This window comes from Rhamphochromis longiceps, linkage group LG3 (assembly GCF_057381845.1).
Source record: "Rhamphochromis longiceps isolate RC_006_pf linkage group LG3, R_longiceps_female_GT1.1, whole genome shotgun sequence".
Classification (NCBI taxonomy): Eukaryota; Metazoa; Chordata; class Actinopteri; order Cichliformes; family Cichlidae; genus Rhamphochromis; species Rhamphochromis longiceps.
In genome coordinates, this window is record NC_140559.1 from 15,437,702 (window position 1) to 15,461,362 (window position 23,661).

General features: G+C 42.9%; 1 protein-coding gene across 1 annotated transcript; it reads left to right on the forward strand.

Annotated features, from left to right (window-relative positions):
* The first annotated feature begins 6,879 nt into the window (after positions 1-6,879).
* Positions 6,880-17,148, forward strand: LOC146673096 (serrate RNA effector molecule homolog). The gene is made up of 20 exons (XM_085389713.1): positions 6,880-6,915; positions 8,883-9,005; positions 9,472-9,582; positions 9,670-9,813; positions 9,900-9,960; positions 10,046-10,343; positions 10,418-10,647; positions 12,340-12,450; positions 12,531-12,663; positions 12,752-12,879; positions 13,677-13,738; positions 14,344-14,422; positions 14,509-14,673; positions 14,802-14,972; positions 15,050-15,203; positions 15,502-15,614; positions 16,217-16,448; positions 16,533-16,634; positions 16,755-16,869; positions 16,953-17,148. The coding sequence occupies exons 2-20, from the start codon at positions 8,887-8,889 to the stop codon at positions 17,026-17,028; spliced, it is 2,604 nt and encodes an 867-aa protein (XP_085245839.1). The 5' UTR covers positions 6,880-6,915; positions 8,883-8,886; the 3' UTR covers positions 17,029-17,148.
* The last annotated feature ends 6,513 nt before the right edge of the window (positions 17,149-23,661 follow it).

Consider the following 23,661-nt stretch of genomic DNA (forward strand, 5'->3'; position numbering starts at 1 on the left):
AATGAAATACACTTGAGTTTGAAGCTGAGGAATAACTCAAAGAAGTTATATGACGAAGGGAGTGAGTTATGAAAACAAACGGTGATTAAAGTAGTTTTAAAAGAGTGACTTAGGAGTGCTCTCTCATACTGAGTGATCAAGTAGTGATCACTGTAGAAAGAAATAAAATGATTTAATGAGTTGGTAATGTTTAAACATATGTTTCTGTTGTTACAGCAACTCATTGAGAGATGACTCAGTATGCAAATTAGTTGGAGTGAGTGGTGACGAAGGAACTTCCTGTGTGTGTGTGTGTGTGTGTGACTGAGGAAGTGACTTTCAGAAGAGGAAGCATGGCAGACAAGAGAAGTACAGATTTGGGTAGGAAATAGTTTATAGTTTAGTGATTATATGTTGTCGTAAGGGGGTTTTATGCTGAATTTAAGTATGTTAAAGGGGGTGATTTTTGTGTGCAAATTGTGTGGTTTTAATGAGACTTTCGGTGTATTGAGGAGGTGACATTATGTGGTGGCAAAACTTGTGTGTTGAGGTTGTTGTGGTGATGGGTTGATTCTGTCAGTTAGGTTTGGGTTGGTGTTTTTGTTTTTAATAGAGGGAGTTTTAGGAAACATCGACATGTCTAAAATTGGGCCCATTATTTTGTAACAGTGCACTTAAAGAAAACCTGTCCGGTGATTTTGTTTTGTGTTTTGTGAGCTAATAATCAGCTCTATTTTTTTTTTTTCATTTCTGTTTTAAGCAGGCCTGCAACAGTGAATAACGGTGCTGAAAATTCTCGGGAACAGCAAATATAAGGGGGCTTTCCAGATTACAATTGGCTGAGGAGAAAGCTACCTGTGGGGACTATTCAGGTCGTAAGTCCCTGTAAAAAGGATTTTATGCGAGTCAATCCAGTCCAAAAGCATAAAGAAATATTTTCCTATGGAAAATAAAAAATGACTGAGCTCATTTTGCTGAGGGTGGAGAATCTGATCTGAAGCTCCACTATTAGCAAATATATGGTGTGACTGAATGTGAATGTGTGTGACTGGATGAAGGTGGGGATGAATAAATGTGGACAAACAATTGGCTTTTACCAGAGAAAATTTCTGTTTTGTTGACTGGGGTTAGATTATGGGATTATAGTATATGGTTGGGAGAATGCCAAATGTTAAAGGGGAAACATTTTCTTAATTGGAGGAACACATGACTGATAATTGTTCTGTTTTAAGTTTATTTGTAAGACACAGATTGGATCATGAGTGGGGAAAACTGTGCATTTTAAGTTTTGTATAGTATTGTGACACATTTCATGTGTCAAAATAAAGGGGGAATTTAGGGTCATTTTAGGACTTTTTTGGTTATTATTATGCATTTGGGTATGGTAAAACTGAAACTGTTATTTTTATGTTAAGGGTAAAGGATTAAAGTGAACTGAATCCTGTTTAGAAGATACAATGCCAGTGTTTTAAAGCTGTGTACAAATCTTAGAGGGAAAATCTTAGGGTGAAAATTAGTGAGGGTTGAAGGAGGAGAACAGGTTTGATTTCTTTTTTGATTTCTAGAAGAAGTGGTTATAATGTAGGCTTACACATACAGATATTACATAGAAGGTATTGTTAAATTAAAAGGAGCAAATGAAATAAAAAGGCTATACCAAAAACGGGTTATAACATAGGAAATGTGAGGTTAAAATGAAGTTAGTGTTAACACACAGGAGTTGTTTCAAGGCAGCATTTAGCTATGATGAAATGTATGCAGGAGTAATTGCTTATATGCTTAAACTTAATTGATTAAAGTGGTTGTTTTTCTTTTGGAGCTTTTAGTAGAATAGGCGCTTATAATGATTTTTTGTTAAAAAGGTGACTTAAGATTAGAGTGAAGGAACTTGACAGGATGTTGATGTTGATGATCAGATAAGGGAAAATAGAGCAAGCAACCGGATGTGAAAGCAGCGCTTTAAGAGTTTCAAAGTGATGAGTAACGTTGAAGAATATATATAAATACAAGTCAATAAGTTAAGAACATAATTAGGATCAGGTTTTTGATTACAGATAGGATAAGTTAGGGAAAAGGTGTTTTGTTTCCTTTGCAGAAGATCTCGACGACCACAGGGAGGTCCGAGGCCTGATGAACCACCAGAGAGGGACCGAGAAAACCTAAGCTTACGCATGGAGTGTTCTCGAATGGGAGCTGGTTGAGCCAGAGGACGGCTAGAGAGGGACAGAGCGAGGACACAATGTATTGCGACCTCTGGTGTTCCAGAGGTCGAGAGAGGGAGTGTGGAGCAGGGAAATTATTTTACTGCTATTGTTAAAGAATAATCATCATCACCATTGCATTAATAATATAATCTGTAGTTTATATTGCATTCAGAGGTTGAACAGTGTGTGTCTTTCAGAAAGACTAAGTCACAGGCTGACAGGAAACAGGCTTGCAGAGAGTTTGCAGAAGTGAAACCAGTCTTAGGTTATTTTGAGCAGCAGGCCAGACGAGGCCATTTGAATTACTAGGTTATTCAAATTGATCATTGCTTTAACAATGTAACAGATAGCTTTAAGATGGCCTTAAGATGTTTATGCATACAAGTTATTATATTAATTTTGTATTCCAGGTGCAGTTATAACTATTTTATACATATTGCATATCTGTGCTTATTTGAGTTGATGTTCAGGTTCATTAATGGTCTAAAGCTTCACTAGTGAGAGTGTCTAGATGATCCATGCTGAGGGAAAACTAGAACATAGAAGGAATTGCAATACATGCTTACAAAACACTTATATCAGTTTATTTTAATATCTTTTATATGTTCATATTCTTGTATTAAGCTTTTAGTAGGGGTTCTTGATTAAAACATTTATTTAGTAGATGACACATATATAGTTTCAGTTGTTACATATCTGAGTGTGGCTTCTGCCTCTGTCTGGTTAGGGGTCAGGAGCTAGTCGGCGAGGTGAAACAGGGTGCAATTGTGGTTAGCACACAGACACACACACACTCAGTTAGAGAGAATCATTTATAGGTAAAAGTTTAATTATGTTTTGCTTGGGGTTGCAAAAAAAAGCAGTTTGTCGCAGAACTGCTGCTGAGGTGTCAAGATGACAAGCGAGCATCCGGCAGTGACAGGAAGCACCTGTTATGAAGATAGAAGACAATTGTTCTTTCAAATTGTGTCAAAAGTCGTTGTGGTTTTGATATTGACGTATGTGTATATATCCTGTCTGTGACGCATGAAGGGGGCGTCAGTAAATCAAACCCTGATGCTATAAAAATCTGTGTATGCTTTGAGGAAGTTGAAGACCAGTTCCTGTCTGGAAACGGAGCTGTTCTTCCCACACGTGTGTAGTCATTAAAATCATTGTTTGACCAAGAGCTTCTGGACCATGGGTGGTTTGTACTCTCCTTCCTCAATTTTGAACCTTAACAATGTGAAAGAGAAACATTTCTATTTTTTCATCACGATGTCAATTAGACCTGTTTGTCACCTGCAGGTTCACCAGGAGGACAGAGCGAGCACAGAGGAGGCCATACTAAATCTGCTGCACTATCACTTTTTCTTGTGCTGCTTGTTGTTGTCACTGCTGCTCCTGGTGGTTTTTTAATCTACAGAAACTGTTAAGGAGAACGGAGTAAGCCTCCTGCCGAGCAAGGACACAAACTGTCCCAGATGTAGGGCTGAACGATATATCGCATTTGCGATAATATCGCGACATGATCAAGTGCAATTTTCTAACCGCAAAGGCTGCGATTATACTCTGGACATGTCCAAATTCATGGGCTGCATCCTCCTGAGGCCGCATTTGTAGACCGATTACGTCACAGCGACGCGCCGAAGGCTGTCCAAATTACTACCATATCCCAGAATTCATAGCGCGGCCCAGCCAAACTCCAGTTTCCAGCAATGGCGGCCGCTACTAAGTTTTAAAATTACTCATACTAATCTTTCAGGGTCACAAAATAAACTTTTAACATATTTTCAGGCGAGAAAGTAGTTGTGTAAACATCAAATATCTGCTCGGTTTATCAAGATATCCCATATTTGCAAAAGTGCTTCGACGTTTTCAGAGGCGTCTGCTACCCACCAGCTCGACAGCTAGCCGGGAGCTCGAGGGTTACTGATGCGGCCGAGAACGGCACAACTCCCGGCACATCATTTTCAGATCACCGCGGAGTTTCGCTGCTCGGGTTAAACGTAATATATAAGTCACTTAGACAACCTAAAAATGTTATTGTTGGGCTTTTTTCAGTGTTTTGTTTGTTCGTGAGTAAATCGGTTTGGCTGAGATTAAAGTTATTAGATTAGATAAAATAAAACTTTATTAATCCCCCGGGTGGGTTCCTCCTTGGTTTTCACACAGCTGACTAAACGTCAAACAGAAAACTTATTAAACAGAAGTATGAGACAGTCGAGAATTTACACCAGTGTCTGGTTATATTTTAGATAGCAAGAAGCAGACGGCCGAGTTTATTAAACTCCACCGAGACAGCGGTGACGCTAATCAGAACTAGACCGTCCAATTTCACGCCTTTAAATTTTAAAGGCGTGTTTGTGTGTGTGTTTATACAATTGCTATTATGTTTGCACTTTATGTGTAATGTTACTGACTGCAGAGATCAGTAAGATGTGTGTATTTTTTATTTATTAGTTTTATTTATTTAATATTATTTTTTAATTGAATGACTGTCTAGTAGTTTGTCGAAAAACTGAGTGTGGTAAAGCCACTGATTTTTTTTATGTATATTTCTGCAATCTGCACATTGTACTGACTTTCATTTTAATGTTTACACCAGGGTTCCTTGTCAGCACTTTATGCTCAGATGTTTGTAAGCTAAAAATAAACTATTGTGTATGTTCAAATATACTGTTGTGATTGAAGAAGTTAAATAAAAATGTCAGTCATCAATTCATGCATCACCTCATGTCATCATAACAGAGGTCTGTCTTCCAGGAAAGAACAGTTTAAAATTAATGTAATATAGTATTGGCCATACTATATGTTGTATTGCTTGTCTTTGTTTAATAATACAGAAGACAAAGACCTTAAAAAATAATCGCATATCGCATCGCAATCGCAATATTGGGGCAAAAAATCGCAATTAGATTATTTTCCATAATCGTTCAGCCCTACCCAGATGTCTCCTCATTCAGATGTCAGCACCTCCATCAGTGAGCTCTGTTATGTGTAACACATATACACTAAGATATACTTCATCACTCCCCAAAGCAACAACAGTAAAGACTATTAAAAAAGAAAACCAGAGTAGAAGAAGCTCTTTTACTGCAGGGGTCGCCACAGCTACACGTGTTTAGCACATGAAACTAAACATGTTTGATTTGGCAAACCAAAAGGATTTGTGTCACTTTGGAGAAGAAACACTCCAGAGAAACTTTAAACAAACTAGTGGAGAATCAGTATTAGAATATGATAGAAATCACTTTAAAAGAACCTGAAGATAAATAAGTAGAACTCTAAATAATATTACTTTGAAAACTGAGTAAAAAGCTAAATAAAACACAAAAGAGTGACATAAGGCTACATTTGCCCAATGTGAACGACTAAAATAAAACTTTATAGATCTGATCAGAAGCCATTGTTGCTTTTGTTCAACAGTGCAGAGTATGTGAGGCATCATCCACAGGAGTCGACTGAACAGTGAAATGCTGTTATGACCTGTTTATAAGTCCTCATTTCTCAGTTTGCACATCCCCGACTCCTCTTCCTCCCTCTCATTAGAGATGAGAGCTAAATAGCTGAGGAAGAAACAGGAAGGAGAGACAACAGATTTTGATCACACTGAGAAATCCTCCGCTCAAAGCTACACTATAAAAGTGATGTCTGGATTTATGATCTAAGATGTTTGGATGCTCATGATATTTTTTTTGCATTAAATATGTTTTTATCATCACTTTAAAGACAGAGAAAAGGTATATGAGTTGCATTACACATTCACTAGAATGCATTATATTTGATTTCTCATTTAAAAAGACTTCAGAGCTCTGTCTGCTTGATCAACGTGGCAGTAAAATGTTGACTTTTATTTCACTTTATTGTCTCCTGTGCTATTGTATACATGTGTTTCTAGTACACATATGTTTGTGTATCTATTTACCAGATCTATCTGTCTGTGTGCTGTAAATAAGTTCACATCATGGCAGCGTGACCGGCATCAGAGTGTCTTTTACTCGCTGATGGAAACAATGACGAGCTGTTTTTTCATTTTATCATCACAGTCAATGTTCACGTGACTCAAACTTGGGTTGGGATGTCATCGATCAGGCCTGATGGTTTGTTTTACACACATCTGGTAGTTTGGCAGCTTAGATTTTTATACTGATGTCTCTAATTATTATTAGGATTGTTGTTTTAATTTTGAAATTTAAAAAAAAAAACATGCTGTGATGGGACAATAGAGAGGAATTGACAAACTCTGCTAAGTAAAACAATCAACCCTAACCTGATGGTCATTCACGAATTAGAAGAGGTGAAAATGTTTTCACATATTTATTATCTCTTAAACTCAGTTGATCTCAGTGAGGTTCTTGGAGATTTGGATAGAAAGGGGTGACATGTTGCAGGAAAGCAGAAAATGTCATAATGTTGGAGTATTTAAAAAACGTTAAATTTTGTGCTGTTAAAATTTTAACTGAAGTTCAATGGCACAGCTGGCCAAATACAATTCTCGCGGAAAACAAAGAAGAGTTCTCAGCTTCCTAGAAGTGAAGATAAAACGCCACGACCCCTTTATTTCAACGAGTGTGTGTATTTACCCAGTCTGACCTCGAGGCGGCGCATTGTCATTGGACAGACGAGCGGTAGTGACAGGAAGCGGAATTGTCGTTGGATCATTGTGCTCTTGGAGCTGGCGGCGGGATAACTGTGCGGCTGCTGGTAGCTGTGACGGGCTTGTTTCTGAGTTTAAAACAACAAATCTCAGGTAAGAAAAACACCTTAAACTCAAAAATACGCACAGATAAAGTAGCGGGGCCGAAGCGGAGGGATACATCTCTGTGAACAGGTTCATCTGGCTCCGGGCTAACGAGCTAATTAGCAGCTGTTAGCTTCGTTAGCTATGAAATGCTATATGCTGCTAATGGTAGCGTTTGATTTGTCTTAGTGAAAACTTTTAAACCCTTAATATTTGCGTCTCCTAACGATCTGGGGCTGCCGGGAGTTTGCGACGAGCCTGTCCTTAAATTAAAAGCTTTTAAAGAACTCAAGGACAGGAGCTAGCAGGCTAATTAGCAGCCAATGTATCAGTGAGGAGTCACATAAACAAACAGAGTTTATAATAAATATTTCAAGATAAACTGTGAAAGAGCAGCGATGTTTAAGCTGATACACACTGCTGCTTATGTGCTTTTATATTAGCAGAAGTGGAAGACGGCATAAGAATGATTGTTAAGCAGAGGGGCGTTTCAGCTAAGGATGTTTATTTCCTCAGTAATGTTGATTTTCCTATCTCAGTTTTTCTGTGAGAGCAACAGACCGGTCAGGCTCTGTGGTTTCTCATTCAAGATCTCCTGCACGTCTCAGGAAAATTTGTAAAACCTGAAGCTAAAGTAAGAACATTAAACATTGAACCTCTTAGAATTCTACACAACGTGAATTGCATGAAAAGCACGTCAGTGAGTGAAGTAAACATATCAGCGCAGAAGCGGAGTTTGAATTAATATTTATAAATGGAAAATGGCCTGTATTTGTATAGCGCTTTATTTAGTCCCTAAGGACCCCAAAGCGCTTTACACGTCTAGTGTACACCCATTCATGGTAAGCTACATTGTAGCCACAGCCGCCCTGGGGCACATTGACAGAGGCGAGGCTGCCAAACACTGGCGCCACCGGGCCCTCTGACCACCACCAGCAGGCAACGGGTGAAGCGTCTTGTCTTCTTATGACAGCGGAGTTGTGGATATGATGGAGTCTGTCCAGTGCTTTGCTGGAGATTCAGAATATGGTTGAGGGTCTAATACAGAGTCGATGAGTGGTGGCCAAAGTCGAGAGACTAAACTGGATCATTAAATACAATTAAGCAAAATAGAATCAAAATATTTTCTGCTTCAATGCAGCGTTCACATCTGGTGTGAAAGAAAATTAATGCAAATATTGGAAACACAAAGTGACATTCAACAACCTCATTCGACTTTGAAGGAATAGCTGTGAGAGACTGAGGTGACCACCAATCCGAGTGAAGAACTGTTGATTGACATATAACGTGGTTATAATTACACTCACTACTATGTTACATGACAATCAGCTGGATTCTTTACCGTTATTGGTAGAGCTCACTTTTCACTCACTCACCTGAAAGTTTACCATGGGTCCCGCCCACTTCCCATCACCTATAGTTATTTTTCCCCTAATTTCCGGCTTCTGGACAGACTTTCCTCGCTGATAAACACAGTCAGGAACCGTCACAGCAGATGACATTAAAGTAGATCAAAAATCTTCATTCCTGATGTGAAAAATAAAACACAGTTCCTCTGAGTGGCGATGGTTTAGGACATTAAGTGCGTTTATTACCTGCAGCAGAAGGTATTAGGCTACACCCCTGAGAGGATTTCACACACCTTAAGGAGTCAGTGTGGGTTTAGGCGCTTAGAGCGTTAAACCTGCAGGCAGGAGGTGATGGGAGTCAATCTAGTGTGGGAGATTTGTGCTTCTCTTGGTCCTGCGTTGGTGTAAATTTATTGAATTTACAGGTTTTTCAGTCGCCACCTTCAGCCTCACAGAGCCTCTTAATGTGCATTAATTAACTAAACTCTCATAATTCTCTGAATTTATTTAAGGTTTATTTTGACTGTTTGAACAATTATTTATTTAAACACCTTCATACTTGGTGATTTAAAGTTGCTGAATGATGCAGAAAGAATCCCTGATGTCAATATCTGTTTGCTCCTTTAGACCGATGGGAGACAGCGATGACGATTTGGATCGGAGGAGGCGGGACAAGTTCAGGCGGGAACGCAGCGACATGGAAAGGTCACGAGAGCGCGAGGAGAGGAGGAGAGACGACTGGCCCGACAGGTGGGAGCTGGTGACCATTCCGATCGTTAAGTTATTCGTTTTTAATCCGGAGAGAAAGATCTGACGAGCCGACACATCTGACAGTCAGAGTTCAGCCTAAACCTACAGAGGCTCATTTACTGCATCAAACTGCTGCAGAGCTGCTGTCACAGAGAGGCAGCTGCTGCCATCTAGTGGCATAGATGTAGTAGTGCAGTGATGTGGTCCTTTGTTTAACATTGAAAAGTTTCCCACACAGCTGTATTCTTTATGCACGCCGTACTTATCCCTAATCACATCTGACACATTTGTTTCAGAGTTCATACAGTTTGTTATCCAGCTGTAAACATCTGTCCTAACATCAGCGTATGAATGAGACATGTTATTGGAAACTGAGTCGTCAGGATTTATTATGGCTGAAGAAAGTCGCCGACTTCATCCCGACAGGTTTGTCCACTGTGTGATGTCAGCTCTCTGTTTGTTTCAGGGACTGGGACCGTGGCCGCGAGCGGAGGCGGGACTATGACCGCGGCCGCAGAGAGAGGTTTTCTCCGCCCAGACACATCAGCCCTCAGCACAAACGCATGAGGAGAGAATGGTGAGGCCTGTGTGAGAGAAGCAGCTGCAGACTTCAGGTTCTCCTCCGTGTTCCTGCTGTGGTTAATAATTCTCGTTTCACCCTCAGGGACGACCACAGGGGGGAGCCGTACCGCTACGACCTGCCATACGGAGGCGGCGGGGCTCCATTTCCAGGGGCGGGGCCTCAGGGCTGGCACCCAGATTTTCCTCACCTTCACCCACATCATGGAGGCCACCCTCTGCAGGGCAGGTGAGCTCAGTCAGAATCATTTCTGCCCCCTAGTGGCTCCAACAGTTTTCACCTGGATTATTTATTACCTGAGTTTTGTGTCTCAGGTTGGGGATGGTGGATCCAGACCTCCCTCCTCCCGGTCCTCCTACCATGAGGAGCTTTAAGGTGGGTCTCTGATTTAAAAAAATAAGGAGGCATCAAAGCGTCTGTTTGGCGAGGTTATGACATCACGTCTGTGATGCGTTTGCAGGAGTTCCTGTTGAACATGGAGGACAGCGTGGACGAGACGGAGTCCGTGAAGCGCTACAACCAGTACAAGCTGGACTTCAGGCGGCAGCAGCTGCAGGACTTCTTCCTCCAGCACAAAGAGCAGGAGTGGTTCCGCTCCAAGTACCACCCCGATGACATCGCCACGAGGAAGGCAGAGTCTCTGGCCGCCCTCAAAACCCGACTCGGCGTCTTCCTCTTCCTCATGGACAACAACTGGCTGGACAACGTATCGCTCGACATGGACCACGCCCCTGCCATCATTAAACTCCTCGATGCAGGTAAACTGGACAGGAAGTGAAGTGAAACGGGGTTTGTGTGTAATAAAGTCTTTAACCTGTGTGTCTCTGTGCAGCTGTGATAAAGATGGAGGGAGGAACCGATTTTGACCTGCAGGTCCTCGAGGTTCAGGTGAATGCAGCAGGAGCCGGTGGAGATGCGAGCGGAGGAGGAGGTGTAGGCGAGAAGAGTCAGGCAGATCCCAGCGGAGGCAGCGTGGGTGGTCAGACCAGCTCAGAGGCGACTGTAACTCAGACGAAGGAGACGGCGAGCGGTGACGCGGGCGATAACAAAGACACAGAGAAGGTGACGTCTTCGAATATCCTCAGCATTGTTCCCTCTAAGCTGCGCGCGTGCGCACTGCTGGCACGGTCTCTGCGCACAAAAAAAATCTAACCTGAATTGAAATTAGAATAAATACGTTAACAATTCTGTTTTGCAGTGTTAGTCAGTGAGTGACTGGCTGCTCCTGTATGGGATTAGAACGATGCCACCTTATCCCATAGTCCAGCCAATGAAGCGATTCACATTCGTATATACGCAGCTAATCAACGTGGTTGACAGGTTATGACAGCGTCCTTATGTGCCGACACTGGTGTTTTAGCAAAGCGGCTGATGTGGAGTGAAGCCACGTTAATGACAACGTGAACAACCATTGGAGATGTGAGCAGCACAGACGAACAATTGACGGAAACAGTGTGGACTTTATACCAGTTTTTAAATTGTGTTGATCGGCCACGTAAAACCAGAGTTATGATAAAAATATGCAATGTTTGGTTTTCTTCCTGAATACTGTCGTTGTTTATATTTACTGCTGGAAGAAACGGTAAAAACAGCGTTTTATAAGGAAAACGCTGGAAAGCGTGTGAGCAAAAACAAAAACAAAACCCACCCTTTCCTATTGGTGGAAAAATGTACCATGTCGACCAATCAAAAAATGATCTGGCAACGTGGCATCTAGTTGTTAAGAAACGGGGGGAAGTTTTAGGAGTGACGGCGGTGCTTTGAGATGTGAGAGATTTGAGACGTTTAGCGCAAATCTTGTGTAGTTAGTGTGTAGTGTAGTCAGTAGTTTTGTTGTGTGTGTCAGAACAATGAGGCGACTGCTGAATGTTACAGGTGTTACAGCAGTGATACAGCTCCTGTTGTCAGGCCTGCAGGTATCAGGCTGTTGTTCTCCTTCATCTCATAGTGGACAGAAATAATTTTTTGGAGTGGCACAAATAATTTGTGTGGCATCAGATCTGATGCAGAACAGCTGATTGTTCTGTAAATAGTTTGAAATGTTTGTTTAAAAAACACCTTGGCTGCTTTTTTAGGTAAACAGCTGCAAAAAACTTATTGTTATTGTTGTTATTTGCCAAACTCAGCTACTTTTTTGAAGAAGTAACTATATAATTAATTGCTCAACATTGGTCTTTATTTACTGTATTTTGCAGACAGAGTTACAGACTCTCTCCCAGACTCAGACTCATGATACAAGTTAGAGCTGTAAAAGTTGTGTTTTCAAAATTGGAGTTCAAGTTATTTTTACTTCCAATAGTGTTAACATGCTACACAGGTCATGAACAAGATCTTTTTTAATTTTCATTGTAAGTGGGCTAAAGCAGTTAATTAAAAGTAGTCTATCATAAATGTAAATGCTGTACTTTGATTATGTTAATAACATGTAACTTGGATGGATTCGATGCTGGCGTGACCACAGCGCACACGTCTGCTGTTGCTCACAGTGGTCCAAGGGACGCTCAGGGAGTTTGTGTGTTCGCTCAGACACGTGAAAAATTAGAGGGAACATTGATCCTCAGTTTACTGAACTGGACCCAGTCTCTTCCTGTCTGGGTCACATGACTTTGAATTATTGAATTATTAACTACTGTAGAGAAGAAACAGGTCACGGGTTGAGTGACAGTCTGTTCAGTGTTACGTTAAATAATCACATCCTGACACACAACGGCGTTCAGACTGACCTTAACCATCCTATTTTCTTTCCTCTTTCAGGACTCAGCCGACGCCAAGCGTAACGGGAAGAAGGAGAAGGACGACGACGAGGAGGAGGAAGAGGAGAAGAAAGAAGAAGAAGATGAGGAAGAAGACAAGAAGACCAAGAAAGTGAGTCGTTTGTCTTTTGTCGCTGATGCTGATGGTCCTTAATGTTACATCGCATTGTTAATCCCTCCTCTTTCTCTCAGGGCAGGAAGAGGAAACGCAGCCTCTCTGCTGACAGCGGCGAGGGCAGTGCCTCCGACTCTGACTCCTCCCACTCTGATGGAGAGAAGGATGAGGACGAGGAGAAGGAGGAAGAGGAGGATGACGGAGAGGATGGTATTTATTTTAAACTCTTTTTTTGAACTCTGAAATGTTGAAACACTTCTCAGACTTCAGTCTGAAGTGTTTTGCTGGTTTGTTTCAGAGCGTCGTAAAGAGCGAGGGAAAGAGAGGGAGAAGGAGGCTCCACCCAAGCCCCGCCCCCTCCACCTCACCACCTCCCTATTCATCAGGAGCATCCCGCCAGAGGTGTCCAAGGATGAGATCACAGCTGTAAGAAAACATGCCTTTACAGGGTGAAGCAGTTGTTGCTAAACTCAGACTAACATTTGAGGAACTGCAGCTCATTTTTCAAACCTATAGGTTGGCACTGTTTAGGCTCCTCCCTCCAGAGAGTAGGACGTTATTAAAATAAGTTTGGACAAGTAAATAATGACAAACCAACAAAGGAGGAAGGTTTTTAATTATAGTCGGAATTCAGCAAGAAAAATTAGGCTGTTTTTAATGAACCAGCTCTGCTATGTGTTCATGCTCCCTGGGAGAAATCTGACCATTTAAAACAAAACTGTGCAGAACTATGAAATACTGCACCATGAACTGGTTTATTTATTATTTAACTTATAAATAGTTCGAAGTAAAATATCATTTTTACCCAGAACATTTTTTTTAGCTCAGAAACTTTCTTTGTTTGTGGTGTTGAAGCTGAAAGCTGTGATTTTGACTTACACATATGTGAACATCACATTTTGGGTTATTTAGACTAAAATACTCAATTTTGCTCTACAAGGGCCTGATATCCACTTACGAGGATGTTATACTGCAACTGTTCTATTGAAATTTTAAACGTATATCCTCATACGTGGCTCTTATTGTTCTTAGAAACAAAAATCAGGTAAAAAGAAAATCTGGTAATTCTTTGTTTTTACATTCATCAGGTCCCAATGTGCCCAGATATCAAAGAGGAATTAAAAATGCATGTCATGGAAGAGTTCGGGTCTTAGGAGGTTCAAGTTAGAACACACCTGTGCACATCACCTGGCTCTCTGCTAACCTCCTTCATGTGTTTGCAGCTGTGTCGCAGATACTCAGGCTTCCTGCGGGTGGCGCTGTCGGACCCTCAGCCCGAGAGGAGGTGAGAACAAAAAAGTGCAGTCGCGACACCTGCATCAGCTCCTCCCAGCTTCATCTGCCATTAAAGGACTGATATGTAAAGTGTAGCAGATTGTTTATAAATAAACCAGACATATATACATATATATGTCTATAGGATAGGACATCAAACACACAGTGTATTCTTATCAATGCATGAAACATGCAAGTTTATAATCTGTTGTCCTTCAGTAAAACGTTCCTTGAAAGCGTCATTTCACTTGCCGTTTGCAATTATACAGGAAGTCAGGTCTTTAGCGGCGTCCTCCAAAGAAAAACGATATTCTTCTCTAAGCAGGACGACACTGTTACTATAGTTCAGGAATCACATGAAGTTTTGTCCTGAAAGCACCAATTTTAATTATTTCTCCAGTAAAATTAGCATTTTCTAGCATGAATATGAACAACAATACAGTTTCACCACTCAACACTGCGTCGCCTGTGGATCGAGACGTATTCACGTGTTTAAGGCGCTTTATCTAAGAACTGCCCCGCACCACGCTTCTTTTTGTTATCGAGCGGTTTTAAAAGCATGGATTTGGAAGCGTTGCTCTTTAAACTGAGCTTCAGTAAATATTTGTGCTTCAGGTTCTTCAGGCGCTGCTGGGTGACCTTTGACCGCAGCGTGAACATCAAGGAGACGTGCTGGAACCTGCAGAACATCCGGGTACACACACACACACACACACACACACACACACACACACACTGGTGTGTCATGGGTGATTATAACCTCCTCTATGCTGTCTGCAGCTCAGAGACTGTGAACTCGCTCCGGTGGTGAACAGAGATCTGTGCCGGCGGGTTCGCAGCGTCAACGGTCTGACGCACCACAAACCGGTGGTGAGGAACGACATCCGACTGTCGGCCCGACTCGTCCACAGCCTGGACCAGAGAGGGGAGCTGTGGACCGGACAGGTGCGGACTTTAAATATGTTCAGGCTCAAGGGTTCAGAGTCAGAAGCACGAGTCAGTCAAACACTATCTGGGCACTGCATTACCCATAACCCCCTCAGGACTGACATCATTCCTCTGTGTGTGTGTAGATGGAGACCAACCCCATCCTGAAGAACATCACAGATTACCTGATAGAGGAAGTCAGCGCAGAGGAGGAGGAGCTCATCGGCGCCTCTGGGTGCAACACCGATGACGCCGGTGACGCCAAGGACCCTGCCTCCTCTGACGTCACCTTGGAGACAGATGATAAGCTACTGAAGGTGGGAGGAGCTTCATGTAGATCAGGCGCTGCCTGCTTCATGTAAGCGTGTATTTACACGTGCGTGTGTGTGTACAGGTGCTGGACCGCCTGCTGCTCTACCTGCGTCTGGTTCACTCTGTTGATTATTATAATTTCTGTGAGTATCCCGCCGAGGATGAGATGCCACACCGCTGCGGGCTGATCCACGTTCGAGGACCCCTGCCTGTGGGCAAGATCACCGCAACTGAGGGTACGCACACGCATACACTGCAGATCAGCCGTTCATGGTATATTTCTAGGAAAACAGGACGTGGTTTCCTAGAAACCAGAGACGCATAAAGTCCTTCTCACCTGTGAATAAGACACACTTACCTGGTTTGTCACAGCAGCCTTGGAACCTTTATGGAAAATTTCGCGGTATGATGATCTGTAACTCGAACACATCACAACGTGTTTTTAGTTTATTTAATCTCAAAACACTTCGAACTACAGCTCCAAATACACGGCTGCAAAGTTGACGTTAGTGTTGCTGTGCTCTGATTGGACAGTGAGTGAACACCAGCGGATGTGCGAGGAGCGCCTGGCTCCGCTGCTCTCGCCCTCTGAGACTCTGAGTGAGGAAGAAGCGACCAGGCTGGGGAAGAAAGACCCGGAACAAGAGGTACGACACACCGCCCGCCAACAGATGTGTCCCACATGTGCAAAAGAAAAAGAAAAAAGTGCTACTTCCTGTTCCTTTCACAATAAAAGCCCTTCATATTATCCAACTACTGACTTTGAGATTATTAGACGACCTCCTGAGCTGCAGCTTATCACAAAACGATTCAGATCAAGTCTTGTCTTTGATTTTACAAGTTCTAATTTTGTTTTCTTAATTATTCCTCATCAACTACAAGAAAGTGTTTTGGAAGAAGGAAGTAAATTCTCATAATTACTCATTAAAACAAGAAAAACACATGCAATGTTACCTTTTTATTATTATTATTATTTATTTTTTTGCTGTCAAAATAAAATTAAACATTGTATTGTCGGCGTGTATATCTCCACTTTAAGTGTCGTTAATTCAGGATTGTATTCATAATTCATTTGGCATTTCAGAAATTAAAAGAAACAATAGAGATTTGCAGCTATAGAAGGAATGACCTTTTAACAGCGTACGACCTTTTCATAGAAACCACCATAAACACAGTGTGTACATGTGAGTGTAAACAGTTGTCCCAATGACGAGCTCTCCTCCCTCCTCTGTGTGTCTCACCTGTGCAGGTGGAGAAGTTCCTGTCCTCCAACACTCAGGAGCTCAGCAAAGACAAGTGGCTGTGTCCTCTGAGCGGGAAGAAGTTCAAGGCTCCCGAGTTTGTGCGCAAACACATTCTCAACAAGCACGGCGAGAAGGTCACCGGTGTCCGGCAGGAGGTTGAGTTCTTCAACAACTTCTTGTTGGACGCTAAAAGACCTGCCCTGCCTGAGAACAAGCCCCTCCCACCGCCTTCACCAGGTTGTGCCCCTGGGACTCTGTTTTGCCTTCTATTCACGTTACTGTTTTTTCTTTTCTGATGCGTTTCCTTCTCTCCGCCTTTAGCCGCTCCTCCGGGTTTACCAGGATTTCCCGGACAGTCGCCGCAGCAGCAGAGCCTTCTGGGATATCCGCCTGGAGTCAGACCACCCATGCCCGGTTTCCCAGGTGTATATAAACACAAACATAATAGAATTTAATTAAGTATTTAAAATGAAAAAATTCAGCTTTGCTTTTTCAGTGCAGTGATGCAGTCTTTTAAGGTGTATGTGTGTGTGGGTGTTTTAGGCGGTGCACTCCACCATCCACCAAACCAGTTTGGAGCTGGGCGGGGTAACTATGACAACTTCAGAGGTCATTTAGGAGGCGGCGGGGGGTTTTCTGGGAAACAGCGAAACAGCAGGTAAAGAACATGCGCCGTGACGACAACACAGTGGAGTGTATGAATCACATCAGTTATCTCACTGTGTGTGTGTTTGTTTGCAGGGGCATGCGAGGCGACCCTCGCTCCATCATCGAGTACAGAGACCTCGACGCTCCGGACGACCTCGACTTCTTTTAAGCACCAGAAGCCCCAAGACTGTTTTTTTTTTTTTTTTTTTTTTAGTTTTTAAATAAAACACTTTTTTATTCCTACGTTTCCCATGATGCCGTTCCTCTTCCTCATACCATTATCTTTTTTCCTACATAGGACAAACTGTAGAGCTGTGTGTGTGGGTGTGTGTGTGCTTGGGTGTGTGTCAGCAGGACCAGTGTTACTGTCAGTCATTAGTGATGATGATGATGATGATGCGTGCCACTTTTCCAATAAAGACCAGTACTGAAGGACTGATGAAGGCTCGTGTGCTGCTGTGAGAGGAGCTGCACCCTTTGAAATCTTATTTGGATGTTTCCACAGCAGACAGGCTGATGTAGCTTCAGTGGCTTAAAAGTGAAGATGTAAACACACAAACTTAATAAGTGAGAATTCGTGAAGTTTCTCTCTGTTGCGATGTTACGTTTCAAACCCTTTGAAGTGCCTGTGTGCTCTTGTGTTATGTCCTAGGTCACTGGACAAGGTGCAATACATGGATGACCAACATCATCCATGTATACGGTGACCAACAGCGCACACTCCACTAGTGCAGTTGCATAAGCACAACATGTAGATTATGTGCTCAGAGCACCCTGTATGAAATGGAGAGGTGAGGCGTTAATTGAGAGCTAAAACGAAGTGGTGCTAATCTGCTGTGATCAATGTTTTCTACAGTCACTGGTTGTGATATTCTAGTATGTAGTTTATTTATTATACAGTTGTGATAAGTTGAATGCTTAATTATTTTGGTATAACTGAGGCATAAACGGTCCAGTAAACAAACTCAGTATTATTGATTAAACAATACAGTCACAGTGTAATCTTGTGTAGATCAAAGTGGTTTACAAAGTCAAATGTGTGTACACAGCTCTACAAACACGAACAGGCTTCTGTGACAGGCTGGAAACGGAAAAATTAAAAATTTAAACCGCCTACTTTTAAATTCATGAATATTTAAAGCGATTGGTCTACAGATGTGACAGTTTTTGTTTTCCAAGTGTAAAAATGTTCAGGGGAGAGTTTATGCTTATCTCCAAAAGTCCACGGTGAAATAATGGCAGTGAGTCAGGCTTTGGGCTCAGACTCCTCTCACTTAAATAAGTCTAGATCAAAAAGTAATCACCTGTCCTCTTATGATTCCCATAATTATTTTTAACATGCTACTGTGCATGAGTGGCGATGGTGAGGGGGGAAAAAAGCACGATGCACACATACTAGGATGGTGGTGTGGTGACTGCAAGCTCAAAAGCTTTACAAGGAAAACCCGACATTGCCATCCTGGGAATTTCACCCATATCTAGTTCAAAACTACAATGATTACCAAGGAGGCACCCAGGTCCGTTATACTTCAGACACACGTGGTTCAGAGCGTCTCACCTCTACACACTTTCACTAAGGTGCAGTCAAACCAGGCGTACGTGGATAACCACCGCACACAGAAGGTCCCATCACCAGGGTTCCCAGTCATGCCCACTTTGGGCTTTCAGCTTCTTACAGTTTTTTTCAGTCGCTAACAAGCGTTTGTCCAAACAGTTGTCACATTTGCAAAACTCTAAACACAATTAGCACAGCATCGGTCTGTTGTGGCCATACCATTCACACATTTCATGTCGTGTTCACCCAATATGCAGTCAGTGAACACATTTCCACGATGCTTACATTTTCTTAACAGACAAGCTATACCTCCCAACAAAATTATGGACTGTTTTTGTAGTATGTACGAATGTTAACACACAACATCCCACAATAGCAAAAACAATATTCTAAACCTTAGATACAGTATAAAAACCTCTGCTTCTGCAATGATATCAGTACAAAACCAATATCAATATCAAAAATATATCTCAGCTGATAATAAACAAACAATTGAATAATTGACACACAGCTGATTTATGTTGGGTAAATTGGGCCAACCACAGCTTCTTCCATTCTGGCTTAGACTCAGTGGGGTTTATAAGGCAAGACCTTGAGGAGTGATGTTTTTGGAAACAAAAAAAAGACAAACACTGTAATGTCTGGTCGAGGAAGAGTAAGAGCAAGGGGCCCAGGGAGAAGAGCAGGCCCAAGGAGAGGGCAAGGTAGAGGTGTGAGAATGCGTGGTGGTGGCATTCCAAGGGCTGCAAGAACAGTAGTCAGTGATGAAATTCGTGCCACTATCATTGACCATGTAATCAACCATGGTCTTTCACTAAGAGAGGCTGGTGAAAGAGTGCAGCCCAATTTGAGGCGGTCAACAGTTGCCTCCATTATACGCATCTTTCAACAAACCAACAGGTAAGTATTGCATTTTACATGGATTGTTTCTATTCTCACTTGACATGTCAATATGGTCATACAGTAATGCATATGTTGAATTTTTTGTCTTTCTAAAGAATGCAACGTCTTCCACCCTCTGGGGGAAGAGGAAAGCTCCTCAGTAATGATCAGGAGCTTGCCATTGTAGAAATGGTTACTGCAAATAATGCAATAAAACTGCGTGAAATTCAAACTAGAATTGTGGCGGACCATGAGATATTTGACAATATCGATAGAATCAGCCTCACAACCATTACGCGGACATTGTCCAAACACAGAGTGCGGATGAAGCAGCTCTACACTGTTCCCTTTGAGAGGAACGGTGAGAGGGTCAAGGAGCTACGACGACAATATGTCCAGGTATAGTGTATATTCAATCCAATGTCCAGTTCTATAAGCTTTGCACTTTGCAAGTAGGTAACCTACACAATACTAGGTTACAGTACAGTATGGTATACAGTAATAACATGACTTACATAAACTTTGTTTCAGAGAGTTATGGAATTGGAGGCCAACCAGGCCCCTCATGAATTCATATACATCGATGAGGCAGGATTCAATCTGGCCAAAAGGCGTCGACGTGGACGAAATGTAATTGGAAAAAGGGCCACAGTTGATGTGCCAGGACAGAGAGGGGCAAACATTACCATGTGTGCAGCAATTGCAAATGCAGGATTACGCCTTCACAGATGTCAGGTTGGACCCTATAATACAGAGCGCTTGCTTGCCTTTCTCAATGATCTCCACCAGTGCCTGGTTCCAGAGCAGGGTCAGGAGGGTGAAAACATGAGGACCTTTGTAATTACCTGGGACAATGTGGCTTTCCATCACTCGCAAGCAATAACAACATGGTTTGAAGTCCACCCAAGACTAGTAAGTCTCTTCCTTCCACCCTATTCACCTTTCCTCAACTCCATAGAGGAGTTTTTTTCTGCATGGAGGTGGAAGGTTTATGACCATCAGCCACATGACCAGATGTCCCTCCTTGAAGCCATGGATGCTGGCTCCAGGGACATCACAGTTGACGATTGCCAAGGGTGGATCCGACATACCAGGCAGTTTTATCCCAGGTGCATCGACTTGGATAACATCAGATGTGATGTTGATGAAAACATGTGGCCTAACCCTGAAGATCGCAGAGATTAGATGCAAATTTTTTGCCTTTTTTTTAGCCCCCCTCCCCCCTTTTTATCTTGGCTTTTTGCTGTTGTTTTTTTGTTCAGAATGCTCTTGTGTGTTTCATGGATATTTTGTTCACTGTAAGCAATACTGTAAAACTTTCTCTGTCCTATCATACCGTGTTTCTACTGTACCTCCTGTAGTAAACAGTAAAGAAACAGAAACTTGTTTGCTTTTTACTGGAATGCTTTTGAATGTGAACATTACTGTACATGTGGACATACAGTTACCAACCAAGACATTTCTGGTGTCAAAATGGTGGATTGCATGTTTCGCATGCAAATACCTGTAAAACTGAAACATAAAAGTCTATGCAGTTTTTGTAATGTCAATAATAGCCAGTATTTTGAAACAAGGTGTACTTTGATTGACTGCATGTACCTTGTGAGGTGAAAACAAGTGTTATTCTTTGACAGACTAATTTCATTTTGAGTCAGATTTATAGTGTTTTTGTACAGTTAGTGTGTGCAGAGAAAGATGTGTTCTATTTTGAAATGAAGAGTTAATATATATTTAACAAAATGTATTTTTGAGAAGAAAATTATCCATTTGGCCAATTGTGTTTTGTAGGTGTGAGTCTGTGTTAAGAGTTTAGAAAAAGTATCTGAAGTATGGGTAGGCGCTTGTTAGCGATTGAAAAAAACTGTAATAAGGAAAACATCCAAAACATGAAAAAAGTCACCCTCTGTAGTTACTGCAAAAACACTGGTTCTCTGCAGCTACAAGAGGACCTCCTGCCAGTGGTGTGACACAAAATTAAGAATTTTCACATTATTCAGAAACAAAATGTACAAAACACAAAATAAACTGCATCTCGAATTTAGAGCAAATGAATGATCTATTTAATCTATTAGTTAAACCGCAGTTGGCAAAAGAATAGATGTTCTGTACTTGAATTAAGGTAAAAAAAAAAAAAAAACACTGTTAAAAAATACTCTAGTAAAAGTTGTAGTACTGGTTCAACTTCTTTACTCAAGTAAAAGTACAAAAGTACAGCTCTGAAATGTACTCAAAAAGTAGCTCTTTAGAGGACGTTTCTATTTTTGTGCAAAGCTAACTGAACCTTGTGCTTTATTGACATGATGATAAAATAAGGAACAGCTGTGGTCCACTCTTTCACTCATCCCTGTTCAAGGTGGCAAAGATCACAGGCTGTTAAGTATTGCAGACTGAATTCATTTCCCCTGGCAATCGCTTACTATGTATATCTGTTAGGGGGTGGTAAGTAGGATCCTCATGTATTATCTACAATTTGGTGTATAGTAGGGTGGACGCTGGATGACTATTTTCCCTCTTGTGTTACAGGCCTACACACTGCACTATCTTGTTGTAGCCTTGTTGTTGCTTTTCAATCATTTATGGACTGGCATTGTTCCTTGTTTTATGGTCTTTTTTTTTTTTTTTACTCTTAATTGTTTGTTATATTTTAATCATGCTTTTAAAAGGGGTTGATTTTCCTTTAGTGGAGGCACAGCCGCTTGTTGCGGTGGGCTACGCACTGTCACAGAGAGTAAAATGACTCATCCTACAGAAATTACTATCTCAGGTTTACTAGTACTATCACACCAGTGAACATCCAGGGTTTGGACATTGAAACAGTGGAGTACAACAAATACCTGGATGTTCACCTCTATAACAAACTGGACTGGTCCACAAACACAAATGCATTCTGAAAAAAGGGTCTAAGCTGTCTCCACCTGCTACGACGGCTGAGATCTTTCGGGGTGAACAGGACTCTCCGAAGGACATTTTACGACACTGTGGTGGTGTCTGCTATTTTCTATGCTATGGTCTGCTGGAGTGGTAGAATGGCAGAGAGGGACAGGCTTAGGGCATCGGGGGATTCCCCAGGAGCATCTTCCTTGGAAGGCTCAACCCAGGGTAGCGGTCATGTCCAATAAGGGGCTCTGTTGGCTCTTAGGTGACGGTCTCCTCGCGGCTGCGTGCAGCGGGGCTAGGGGAGAGTCTGTGCTGATGGACGTGGGTTACTGACCTGGTAGCCTGGCTGCCCCTGGGTGGGTTCGGGATGGGCATGAGGTTCTTGGGCACTCCGTCTCTGGGTTGGGGCCCTGGCTGGGTCTTGGGGGCTTGGGTACTGGTTGGTGTGCTGCCGGGGTTACAGGGAGGCTGTTACATCTTGCAGGAGCTTTCCGCTCTTCAGGAACTCTCTGCAGGAGGGGGAGATACAGGAGAGGTGAAGGAAGATCTCAGCCTGGGCGTCTATTGTCTTATGTAGTCTGGAAGATGAGTGGATGGCGGGGTGGGTGCAGTTTTCTCTGTGGTGGGGTCAGGTGGGCTGTCCCGGGCTCTGTGGGGCCGGGCGACGCTGCTGCACTGGGCCCCGGTCCGGATGGGCCTGGGCCCCCTTTCCCTGGCGGGTTGCAGAGTATGGGGGTGCCTACTGGGGTCAGCGGGGGAGCTGGCCCCAGGGAGGGGTCACTTGCCCCTCCCTTCCTTCCCTCCCAATCTCCCGCTGCCTCCCTCTTCCCGTTCCACCACAATCACCCACACATGCAAGGCCTTGGGGTAAAGGTGTGTCACCGGGGTGCAGGGGAGGCATCCCCCCCTCTGTCCCCTTCTGGCTGCCTCTGCCTCAATTTTATCCCACAACTTAGACATTCACATTACTCACACTCTCATTACACATACATATAGGATCTTGGGGGTGGGCACGCTACACGGCATCCAGAAGACCATCAGGGTGTACACCTCACCCCTGGTGTCGTTGCCCACCTCTCAATTTTAAATACACGTAGACATTGAGGGCTAGCAGGAGGGACTATGCGCTTACCTGCTGCTCTCTGGCAGGTAGCTCCATGCCCTCCTGGGTTTTAAATGCACCTTAGAACACACATGCATCAACACTACAATGAGCGGGTGGAGGGAGGTTTGGAGTCTTCTCACACCCCCATTCTCTGCGGCCTTTTGGAGCGGGGGGGGGGGGCGGGAGGAGGAGTTGGCCATCCGACTGGGGTCTCGAATGTGGGGCCTCCCTGCTGCTGTGGAGTCGGGGCGGTCTGCCTCCCCCCACCGCAGGGAAAAGGGTAACACCACCTGGGTCTGGGTGCAGTTCCCCCCTCCAGGGGCAACGGTACCTAGACCCGGTTCGTAGAGTACGCTTGGGGAGTGTGATTGTGCGTACAGCGT